Source organism: Tubulanus polymorphus, chromosome 7 (assembly GCF_964204645.1).
Source record: "Tubulanus polymorphus chromosome 7, tnTubPoly1.2, whole genome shotgun sequence".
In the NCBI taxonomy this organism is placed as follows: domain Eukaryota; kingdom Metazoa; phylum Nemertea; class Palaeonemertea; order Tubulaniformes; family Tubulanidae; genus Tubulanus; species Tubulanus polymorphus.
The window spans coordinates 6,589,236-6,601,764 of record NC_134031.1 but is presented as its reverse complement, the minus strand read 5'-3'; the positions used below and the strand labels follow the sequence as shown (position 1 = coordinate 6,601,764).

The window sequence follows — 12,529 nt, the reverse complement described above, 5'->3', positions numbered from 1 at the left end:
AGAAAAGAGCGCGTACCAGGACGCACGTGGTTATGTTATTATTTATATATGACGTCATCGACAAACTCGTCTTGGAACTAAAGACGACCCTTGAAATTCCTTTAAAGCGTATTTTGCTATAAGTCGGAATATTAACTGGGCTATCTAACTATTCGGGTCTGTCAAGATAACAACTCTCCCGTCTTTTCTTTCCTACTGCCATTCATAAGAACTGACTGGGAAAGTTCCACGAGAGAAAACACGGGGTATTGTGGTCATCCTTTATTCATCCTGTATATGCCGAGGTAGAACCAAACTGCTACCGGGTCTGTATGGTTAGCTCGACCATGATTTCAAAAAAGTATAGTTGTAATGTACAGGGTAGATAGGCAGTCGGCTACATGACTTTTAAGCTAAAACAGAAATGAGATATGAAGTATATATATCAATCTTTTTAGCCTAAACATTCGTTTTAAGACGGAAGTCCTGGCCCCGCCGCTTTCACCGTAGTCGTAGCCGCTATGGTCTCTTGGCACCAGCCGTTCTTCTTTGACACCTCCGTTTGGTCACTGGTGATGATACATTCGGCGATGATGCACCCAATCATTTAATTCCTCGCTCTTCTAGAAACCCACTGCAAAAAATCACTATTTCGTTCATGTTCCATTTTATTCTAAAATATTCCACTATTTACAATGATGCGAGCATTTTTCTCAGTTTTCGTTTATTCTATTCAAACACAGTTTTAATGATTACAATCAGTATTTCAATTCTAATACACCGAATAAAATCATTTGGGAACCAAAAAATGGGAAACATTGTGATGGCTGATAAGAGGCACATGCATTACTTTTCATATGATCTCGAATATAGAAAAAATGTTGCAAAACGAAACTTAAAAAGCAAAAATGAAAAGATTCGTAATGCTCCATGATTTTTCGTTTTTGCTTCCACGCAAAAACGAAAGGTTCGTTTTTGCGCCCTAGCGAAACCGAAGTTTTCTTTTTGCTCTATAAGTTTCGTTCCGCTTTTTTCTACGTATAATCGAGGTCACGTAAAATTTAATGCATGTGGCCCTTATCAGCCACCACAGTATAAACATTATTGCATTCAATTTTCATCATTTCATACGTATTGTTTTTTTCACTTATAAGTTTTATGCCAAAATATCCGTCGTCTCGCTGTCGAGTTGCTGCAAGTGGACAGAATCTGGAGGTCATTTTTCGACGACACGCGGACCGAAACAAAATATTCAGATAAATCTCTTAGGATTTGCGAGAACGTATGACCATCGAGTGGGTATAACAGCCATAATTGTCATGTCTGTGAATAAATTATCGGTTACAAGCGTTACTGAAGAGGAGAGAGTGTGGTGCTAGTGACATCGTCCCCGCAGCAGGTCCACATAACCGCGTCTTATATCACGATTTACTACCATATAAATAAACGGATTGAAGATGCACGAAAAGTATGCGGCCCATTTGAAATTACGAAACAACGAGTTGTTCATGATGTAAGCGCACGTCGGACACGTGGACCGCAATAGATGCCCGATGATATACGGGGCCCACAGTGATAAATTCACGGTGTATAAAACTGCCAATATTTTAGTCAGTTTCTCCTCTGAATGTAACAATCGTCTGAGATAGATCTGGCGATGACGGATTGATTTCGGGGGGAATTCGCTCGCTAACGAGTTCAGTTGATCTTCGCTAGGGGGCGCTGGAAGATTGGACCCGGTACTATCGATGTCCGATAGTCCGATGTATGTAGATTGTGTTGTACTGTGCGGACCGGTGAACCTGGACCGGAAGTTCGGGCAATGACACTCGTGGTACGCCGTCAACTCGACTATGACGTCAGCGCCGTCTTCTTGAAGCTCGCCTTTGATGTGGCGCTTTTTACGTCTTTTGCAATCGCACGGAATGTCGTCGTCGTCGGCCATGGTTTCGCCGTACATTTCCAGTCCTTTTTTCATGGTGAAAATCCGTTCGCTGTAATTGATCAACCCGCTATTTTGTTGCGTCGGAGATTCGAAATCGGGACTTCTCGTCTCCATCGTGTTCAAAGACTCGCTCGACGGACTCCGGAATAGTCCTCTTATTTCGCTGGTTTTATCGAAATCTTCTAGATACGTTTTCGACCGATGGCGACTCAATTCTAAAACGCTGATCAAGTATATCGTAAATCCGGTTAATAACGGACAAAGGAACGCCAGTAGAAACCGCAAAACTTGAAAGTTAGAATCGTTCAGAAAACAAACGTATCCTTCCAATACGCCGGATTTGGGCTGACTGATGGCGAACATGGCTGTCGATTGAACTATCGAAATGGTCCACGGAGCCCCGAGTTTCAGTAAGGTCGTTCCGCGCGGACGCGGGTGACTGTATTTGAACGGATTGTGGGTTTTCAGCATCGCGTCTAGACTAGCACCGAGAAGATGAAGAAAGATGTTATTACAGAAAAACGTATCCAAGGTCACCCATATACTGCACGTCGATTCGTAAGGTTCGATCTCACCTGAAAAAAAAAATAAGAGAAAAGCCTTGGAATATAAACATATATATGTTATCGCCGAAAGTTAAGTGAAATGAAATGCGTTATTAATGAGGTAAAATGCTCAAACAACGCATCTTATACATATTATACGTATTAGTTGAGTTGAGTTTAGTTTAGTTTAGTTTATTTTGCTCCTCAACGAAAAGACATTTGCTTAGAGCACAGGAAAAGATTTACAAAATTACAAGTCATTTGTGAATACATACATAGATGGGCAAATTATACACAAACATACGTATATAGAGTTAGGCACTCTAAATTTAACCTTTTACCTCTTGGACGCTACTGTTACAGTTGAAGCGTGGCGTTTGCTTAAGACAAAAGTGGGCTTGCCTTCTTTATGAAATAAGCCAGATTTATTAGGTTTTTGTCTATTGGAGTTAATGTTTAAAAACGGTTCCCGATTTATTAATAGTAGGGGATGAAATAAAATAGTCCCTGTATTATGTGAGAGTTTATTCTTTTCAACTTCCCAACCATTACCTTGATATTATCAAAAAATTTCAAAAAATGTCAACATGTTGACATATTATCAACAAATCAAATTCCTTGCTCATTAAGGAGGAAGAATGCTCAAAAAGCTGTAAGGATCTACGTAGGGCTTATATTTTGAATATAATCCTACTTCTGATTTATAAACTTTTAACCCGGAGTAGAAACATTTCTACGTAAAATGTCAAATTCATTTGTTTGGAGATGAATCTTTCCTTTGAAATAACATGTTTTGATCAAATCAAACTTGACCTTTCTAACGAATTAGATATTTTGGTACATGCGACATATCTGCTCGGCAAACATTACAAACCCACACGATCGAACGTAAGCTAACGCATAGTTTCGTCGCACCCTAAGACATTAGTCGAAAGTTTCTTTTCTATATGTATCGTTTCAACTTCCCCTTTTAAACCATTACCTTGACATTAACAACAGTTTTTCATAACTACAGGGGCGGATCGAGGATTTCTTCAAGGGGGTGCAGAAAATAAGGGCAACACTATACTTCATTGCCGACGCTGTGCGTACACGAAGGTGCGAAACCTGTCCCCAGAAAATTTCGAAAATCTAGACATATATATGTCAGTGACTTTTCAGTACATCTGATCTCATTATCTCGTTATAGCAATTTGGACGGATTGGGACCCGAAAAAGCGGACTCGGAATTTTTTTTTGGGGGGGGGGAGGGGTGCGCACGCAACCTCTGGATTCACCCCTGTATACAGAAATATAACTCTATGGACACCTTCGATGAAAATATGGCTGCCTTCTAAAGCCCGTTGACATTAATTTGCCTACTTACTTCCAGAAAATACAGCTGTGAACAGATCTAATTAGTTCGTTGTCTTAAAATCTAAATGATCGGGGAAGCAGCCATATTGAAGGTGTATACATTTAGACATTTGAATCGTAAAATTCGAACCTGGTGCGAAAGGTTGACCATAATTTGTTCAACGTCGAATGAATCATTCCAGATCGATTACTTCTTATCAGTCGTAAAGTACATACGGTACTAACCTGTAAATTCCATGAATACTTCCAGCGGGGCCGCAATAACAGCCATTGTACTGTGCAGGGCACCCAGCGATAGTAGATAGTAGTAAGACATGTGACGTAACGTTGACTTAGATCTGACCACACAAAACAGCATCAACTGAGCAATTATCGACAGCACGATGATAGGAGAAAGGAATATCACTTTCCATGGGCTCTGTGGAATCGGGGTGGTCCACGTTGAGTTCCCCATCTCAAACACTGAAACGTAAAACAAACGTACTTTTACAACTTATATATAGTATCCTTTCAGTGCTGACTAAAATTGCTGGAGATGATTTGAAAATTCTAAAAAGTCAACCGCGGTGGTCCGCTATGTAGTGCAGTTAATTGGTATAAAAGTTACCAATATCTCACTGTTTGTCAGGTGCTGCCATCTTTCGAAATAATAGCTAATTATATACTAATAACATCAATACACCGTGATACGATATAGTCATCGCCAAAAAACGGTGTAGACGCACTGAAAGGGTACCAGTTTTGAGTTCGGTAAAAACGAGGTGAAAATTCGTATATTTTATTCTGTGACAAAAGTTTAAGTGATTAGTTTTAATTTTCGCATGAAGGTGACGATTATACTGTTAAATGAAAGGATGTCTCGTATACAACGTACATGTAAACCACGTACATGAAAGAAATGTAATCCCTTTTTTCCGTAAAGCACGAGATATTTCATCGAAGCCTTCTTTCAAGGCGAAACCTTAAAGGAACAAAAGATGCTCAGAATTTAAAAGCATAGAGCAAATGACTTTTGATAGCATATAAAGATCTTTGAGACGCAAAACATGTGTCGACTGACGTTTAGGGTAAAATCTTTCATATATCTTCCCGCATTATACTCGCAATACGCTTACGTGCTATTCTCTAACCATAGTTAGCGATGACTGTTGCTGGTGTCTTATTTATCGATAGGGATCGATCGATTTACACGGTACTATCTCCTCTTTCGTAACATGTAATTCCGTAGTGATCGCATCAACGCGATCCCGCGAACAACTAACGATCAAAAAGCAATGATTCTTCTCTTTGATTTTTTCCTAACGTAGGAACATAATTAGGATTTCCAGGTTCTTTAGCTGCAAGACACTATATCCCTTTCCCCCTGTCCACTCTCAGTCGGTCCGTTCTCTCACTTTTCTATCTATGCTACTCACGTCTCTTCTGCCAAGGTCTTCGTCACCTCGGTCGCCCTCTCTTTCACTCTTTCAGACCGTATTCACGAAGCACCCGTAATTTGTTACGTAAGATTCACGGAAGAACTTACGTGCAGATTTACATAGACTATCTACGTGGTATTTGCGAAAAAACCCGTGTGTTTGCACGTAAAGTTCACCCGTAAGTTTGCGCGTAAGTTCGACCGTAAATCTTACGTGACAAGTGAGTTACGGGTGCTTCGAACTTTACAGTCAGACATACGTGTCACGTGGGCTTGCAGGTGCGTACTGCGTGAATATGGCCTCAGCTCATCCATCACTGGCTTCCACTCAAATTCAAATACTACTTTTATAATACATGTTTTACATATATTATAGGACAAGCTGTGTAACCACTGGCCAAGTGGACGACCCCTGTAGTTCTTTTGGTGTACAGGTTAGCACGCTTGCTTTCTACGTACAAGACCCGGCTTCGATCCCGGTGAGTGCCCGTAATTCTTAATCGGTTCTTCCCAATTCTCTCAATCGTTACATTCAACGTATCAACCACGATTAATCAGATTATATATGTCACATCATGTTTCTTGTTACTAACCAAATATAAACTAACCCCCGATTATGCTAAATTCTCATTTTATCATTTATCATCGACGACTCATTAAATCTCTACAACACGCATATATTCGACTCTTACGCTTCGTTCCTGGCTCTATACCTGTGACTAGTAACCCCACATTGGAAATTGCCATCAACCGAAGATCTTCCAACCTAACACATGTAGGAAATTTACGGGTGCTTGCAGATTACTTGCTCTATATATAAAATGGCCTATACTACCCCGAAACGTAAGATAATTCGCACGCACAATGCCAATTTATGAATGATCCGCCCGTGACTAGCGAATATTTCACCTACCTATACATGGAGACTTTCACCCGAGCAACTTTCTCTTCGTTGACGATTTAAATAGCCATTAACAGCTCCGGGAACGTGAGATTCCGATTGTATTTACTACAGATAATCACCGACACTTCTCTCATTACGATCTACAAGCTGAAAATAGACGGAACATTACGCACATTTATCACGTGTACTCTTATTGTTACCTTCCAGGGATTGCCGCTGATCGTCTACTCGACATTTTTTTTTTAAATCGTCTAATTTCACTCCTCGCAAAACTTACTCGACGCCTCGGAATTTTCAGAAAATACGAAAGGTCGTTCAAAGTCTTTGAACGATTGTTCGGTTCAAAAAAAAGATCTCGAGATCGGATATCCCTTACAAAGCCAAGCGAAAACGAAAGCGTTCAATCGAAGCTATCTTATAACACGAGACCTTGAAGGAACAAAAGATGCTCGGAACTTGTGAAAGCATTAGACGACTTTCGATGATATTAGATAATTGAATTGTGACACAAAACATGTATCAACAAAGAAAGCGTTCGATCGAAACCGAGTGAAAAAGTGAACGGTGAAATCAATCAATGTTACCATCACTGGAGGTCAATCAAGAGGGAGGCGATGGGCGGTATTGAAATTTTGCCGCGGAATAGCAAACAGTTTTGGTAGCGGTATCTCGATTAGAACAGAGTATTGCGAGTGTGATAATCGAATCAGCAGGACGCGTTTCTCGATGCCTCGGAATCCTCAGAAATCGAAAACTAAGAAAGGTTGTTCGAAGTCTTTGAATGATTGGACGGTTAAAAAAGAATTCCGAGATCGGATGTCCCTGCCAAAGCCTCGGAAGCATTCTATCGAAACAGAGTAAAACAGTAAACGGTGAAATCGATCGATGTTACCATCGCTGGAGGTCAATCGAGAGGGAGGAGGTAGGCGGTGTTGAAAATCTGGCCGCGGAATAGCAAAATAGCAAATTTAGTAGCGGTATAGTACTGTGCGTGTGATAATCGACTCTGCAGGACGTGTTCAATTTGTAACACGGTCTCTGCTGCGTTATCATCACCTGTCTCGGAGATACCTACCGATTGATTGATCTAGTCGGAGGGACATACAGTCAACGCCGCTGAAAGCCAACAGACTTCCTTTCCTTCATATTGATATCATCAATAATTTGTCACGTCCGCGCAGATCACACGCCGGTTGTAGCCGGCTATTTTTTGTACGGGCTTTCTATGCCGATTTCCAGTAGCCATTCGTGCGGTTTTTAGACCACTCATTTATTGTTGCTCTTAGACATAATGGGGAAATTGCTTTAGCAACGACGTAATGCCCGACAGATATAATACTGGATTCTTTTTGACGTCGACGGTTTCAAGAATTTCCGTTGCATCTTTTACACTCGCACTGTGGTCACTGTTTCTAGGAGACAGTTACCGGGGAAGAACTGTGATAATGTCATTTCTATTCTGAAATTACGTTTTGCGAGCGCTCATAAGACGACTGGATTTTTGATTAATGTTAACCGAAGCTTACAACAGAAATGGATCGTTTCACTCGGCAAAAATTTCTCCATTCATAAAGTAGAAAACTTTTATGATAATGATACAAATTCCAAGCTCAGAAACGAGAAACTAGGGATTGTTGGTGACGAAATAATAACTTATTAGCTGACACCTAAAACCTAAGAACAAAAGCCAGGAGGCTAGGCATTATTATCATTATCACTACTGACCATGACCAGTTATAAATGTATATGTATGATTTTCTATGAGGGCCAAGCAAAGCCTAAAAGGCCGCTAAAGCGAGCAACCAGGATTGAAAGATATATATATATATATATATATATATATATATATATATATATATATATATATATATATATATATATATATATATATATATATATATATATATATATATATATATATATATATATATATATATATATATATATATATATATATAGTTCACAGGACCTTGATTGATCAGGTCATATGTCCTGAGCCCTCATCTTATGGAACAATACTCCCTTCTATAAATACTAAAAATGATATATTCTATATATCAGTTACACCAAATCAGTACTTATACAAGTAACCGATTACGCAAGTCGGTTGCTGTCTGTGATCAATGTAGCATCAAAATGACTGAAATAATGTGATACATTGTCGAAACATTTTCGGAATATTGGTTTCGTTAAATTTTTTTTTGTTTTTCCGCAGACATATCGCGTTTCGAATGCCGTGTCTTTCCGAGCGACATTCGCGTCATTGATTTTTACTTAATTTGTACAGCGTAAATATTTCGGCTAATTAATCAGCGCCTCTACCAAGAGCTGATCGGGTTATCACTTCATGTGCGCGAGACGCGTACCATTCTGAATTAGCTCGCTACGCATTATTGACAAATGTTGCCGGCGAATAATTTCATTGCATGTTGTCACAGTAGTACGTACACAGAACTGGTGAAAAGCCACAATGCCACTGGTTATTGCTGCACACAAAAGTACCCCGGCTGCGTATAGATGCGGTATTTGTTGTACCCCTACCGAAATAAATCACCGAGGACAGCCAGAGAATAATTGGGTTTACAATAAAGATGTTCTGGCAACAAAATTCCTTTATTACGCATAAAACGAAAGCATTCACTGGCAAACTCAATTTCGAAGGCGTCAATACTTTTATTAAGATCGATCACACAATGCCGAGCGAGTCAATCGCGGCGACACTCAAAGCTTAAAATGATGTGGCTATGATGTTTGATTGGGAGCTGCAACTCGATGATTGCCGCGGCGCTTCCTGCAACAGTCGTCTGTTTGCCGCAGAATTATCATCCGCCGTTCGTCGAGACGCACCCGATCACCCGTGAATCATCAGAAATCAGACAAAACGGTCTTAATTTTCCTCCGCTCCGGAACCGGCACCCGCCTAAATAATACTGATGAATTTGTTATGATTGGAGAGTGAGAGGTTGTCCTTTAAGAGGGCCACCACACCGCCCGAGCCTCGAGGGGTAGTCTACAATGCCTTCAAATATACGCTTTATTGTCCATTCGCACGAAGTTAGTTCGTTCGAACGCAACGTCATTCGCAAATCTCTCAAAAGCATACTAAAACACATGTAGATGTCTATTGCGAAGCAGAGGCGTCGGGTTTGCTTTGGATGTTGATAGATAATGAGACTACATGTACTCTATAGGTTAACTATTTATTTGACGAACGAGCTTTTCGCTACTAATGTATAGAAGCGAAAGCTCGTGCGTACAATAAATATAGTTAACCTTTAGTACTATTTGTCTCGTTATTCATTCTATACCCGGCTAACACGGCTACTCTACGAATCTTTGGATTTTAAGAGGTTTTTGTGGATCGCCCGATTGTTGTGTAAGCATTCGATTTGTATAGAAGACAAATGCATCTCTATCTATTTTTTTTGGAAATATGTTCATTGATTAGACGATTAGATAAAAGACAACATGCGTGTTCGGTGGAAAATCAGAGAACTAGTACGCCGAAGAAGGTCAATATCTAGATTCGATAAAATGAATAATTAATCAAGAAATCAAGTAGACTTTCTCGGGAACTGGTGGAATTTGATTATGTAAATACGTACGTGTATATAACACGAAAGTCAATTTGTAACGCGTACACAGTGCAATGCACTTGTCGCGTTACTCAATGATAAATTACACCACCCCGAGCTATCCTTACATCGACGTGATATTTTACGACGATATTCGCACTGGTTCACCTACTATTTCTATACGGGCATTAACCGATAAAACAGTATATTATATGTCTCATTGATTCGGACTCGAACTGTTCGTCTCCTGTCTCCACTTCGTACTCTATTACGTCCTGTATTACGCTCGCAATTATCGTAATGGAATGCGGTTCGCTACTCATACACGTGACGTACGACAAAGTCTCGTATCAATGAACTCGCGAGCACAGATTTACGCATACGATTTGACAGAATGTTGTTATTTCGTTATAATTATGTTGATTCGAATCAATCGTTTACGATGATCTAGATTAGATCTGTTCAACTGGATCGACTTACATTCATAACTTCAGATGCTCATCTGACTGCAAGTTTTCATATTTTACGCCCTTAAAAAACCGTCATAGTGATGTTCATATGCATTGATATCCATCCTCCCCCGGCAGGGATTCGAACCCCGGATTCGAATCTGATGGCATGGTACGAAAGAAACCCTGCCACACTAGATCGCGTGCGCAGTTAGATGATGTCATTATGAGCCAATCAGATATCCCGTTTTATTTCAGCCCGGGTTTTCCCATTCGCAGTTCTTCTGTGAAATTTGCCTCAGCGATTATACAACAAGCAATCTGATTGTTGCCGCAAGTTTTCGCGCGGCAAAGCTGCGCATTTTCGTGCGCAACCGGTCTACTGTGGCAGGGGTTCGTGCCGTGACTGAGTGTAGCGATGAAATCAGGTTCGAATCCCTGCCGAGTGAGGATGATTGATACCTAGCGTGCGTAATATATCTAAGGTGTTCTTTATGAGTCGATGTGCACTACGTCATCAATATCGGCGTTTCAAAATGTCGGTTGTGAATTTTGGCGTTCATTTTGTAATATTTCATATTGTAGGCATATTTTCTATTCAATAAGTTTTTATATGTCATTTCAATAATGTGTTTTGAGTGGATGTGCCATACGTCATCAATTTTGGGGTTAGACTGGTTGCCGGTCAATCCAATTCAACTGTCGATGTATCCAAATTCCAACGAATTTTATTGCTCCTTAATATTGAGTTATACCATTCAGTGTCGATAATGCCAGGCAATGCATGTGTTACTTTTCTATAAACTTCCAAGTTTAGTTTCCTTGTCAGTCTAAAACATTACCCATTCTTTATTTCTAATGTGCATTTCGATATGCATTTCGATTACTGGCAAGTAATGCGAAGATTTTTGCTACATCAAAGAGTTCCCAACATGTTACATATTGCAATATGGTAAAAAGCGGTAAAAAGCGAACAATGCGTGCCTACTGACGATATTCGCGGATACATAAATAGGATGCATAAATACGAATAAGCTTATTAATCTTGATTGTGTCAAAGATATTTGCGGATGACTCTATCTGGCAGGTCATTCATAACCCCGTGTGTTTCAGAAGAGTGTAGTTTTATAGCAGAAGAAATGAGCGTTATAGAAATGCATACGACGGACAGTATTAGGCTGCTTTTCTACACGGACGCACGGCTTCGTATCGATCGAAAATGAAATAAATTCGGTTCGAATCAAGATCAGCGTTATATATAGTTCTACAAATAGTCAAGAATCACTCCCTATTGATAATGATTCCCGTAGCATTTATCTTTGAATTTGAAAACCAACTTGGGGGTTTACTGATGCCTTGAAAATAACACTGCATATATTGCTTCATTTTGTCGACAATAAATGATATGATACAAATTATATGATATCTAGGATCGATTAAGTTTTTTTTTGGATTTGAATATATCGATTTAATAGAATTGACCGGCAACCAGTCTAGCTCCGATATATTGATGACGCAGTGCACATCCTCAAAAATCGTCTCTCACATCGACTCTCACACGGAACCCTTTAGACAACCCATACTAAGTATCAACGTATATAGAAATTAGCGTAACGGTTTTTATGGCGTCAAAATGAATCCTTGCACGATACAATGGTCTATTAAAGCAACGCTCCAATGTAAACTGTTCGATGGTCTGGTAAAATGAATAATCAAAATTCACACTTACTTTTTAATTATAGAGGAGTATCCCCTACTAAAGTTGAGTTGGTTGCCGCTCGTAATTGCGGTGGCCGATACAACAGTGGGAGTATGTTTCAACTCACGGATATTTCACCCCCGCGCTCTCGCTCGATCCGTACATATATCGCGCGATAAGCTCATAAATAAAATGTTTATCACGCAGTAAATCTGCGAGTGAATGCGGCAGCAAACATTCATCGATGTATGTTCTGAAACCGAACACGAGTAACTTGCGTTACGGAGCAAAACGGGCATTTTTCACGCGGCGTTTTACACCTGTAACGGGAGAGCACCTGAAGCGTTTGAATATCGATATGATATGTACTCTAAGAGCCGTTCTGTCAATCTGTAATTCCAGGTTGTTTAATAGACTCAATTCCAACTTCAAGCAGAAACTAAAGCGGCGATTTACATCAAACAGTTGGCTCGGATCAGGCCCGAGTCAAATTTGGCCCGTGCTTGAGAGCGCGTTCGCTCGTTAACGACCTACGCGATACTAAACAATGCTTAAACGAAGCGAAGAGTCCCTTTCGGAACCATTACCATCAGGAAATATTAATCTATTCGCCTCTGTATATATGCCCTCAGTTTTTCGTCATAATCTCACACCTGACGA

At 40.0% G+C, this 12,529-nt stretch overlaps 1 protein-coding gene across 1 annotated transcript; it reads right to left on the bottom strand.

Annotated features, from left to right (window-relative positions):
• Positions 1-678: 678 nt before the first annotated feature.
• On the bottom strand, positions 679-4,279 carry LOC141908920 (alpha-2Db adrenergic receptor-like). The gene is made up of 2 exons (XM_074799209.1): positions 4,051-4,279; positions 679-2,499 (listed from the first exon to the last, which is right to left on the bottom strand). Exons 1-2 carry the CDS (start codon positions 4,277-4,279, stop codon positions 1,355-1,357), a joined length of 1,374 nt encoding a protein of 457 aa, XP_074655310.1. The 3' UTR covers positions 679-1,354.
• Positions 4,280-12,529: the final 8,250 nt, after the last annotated feature.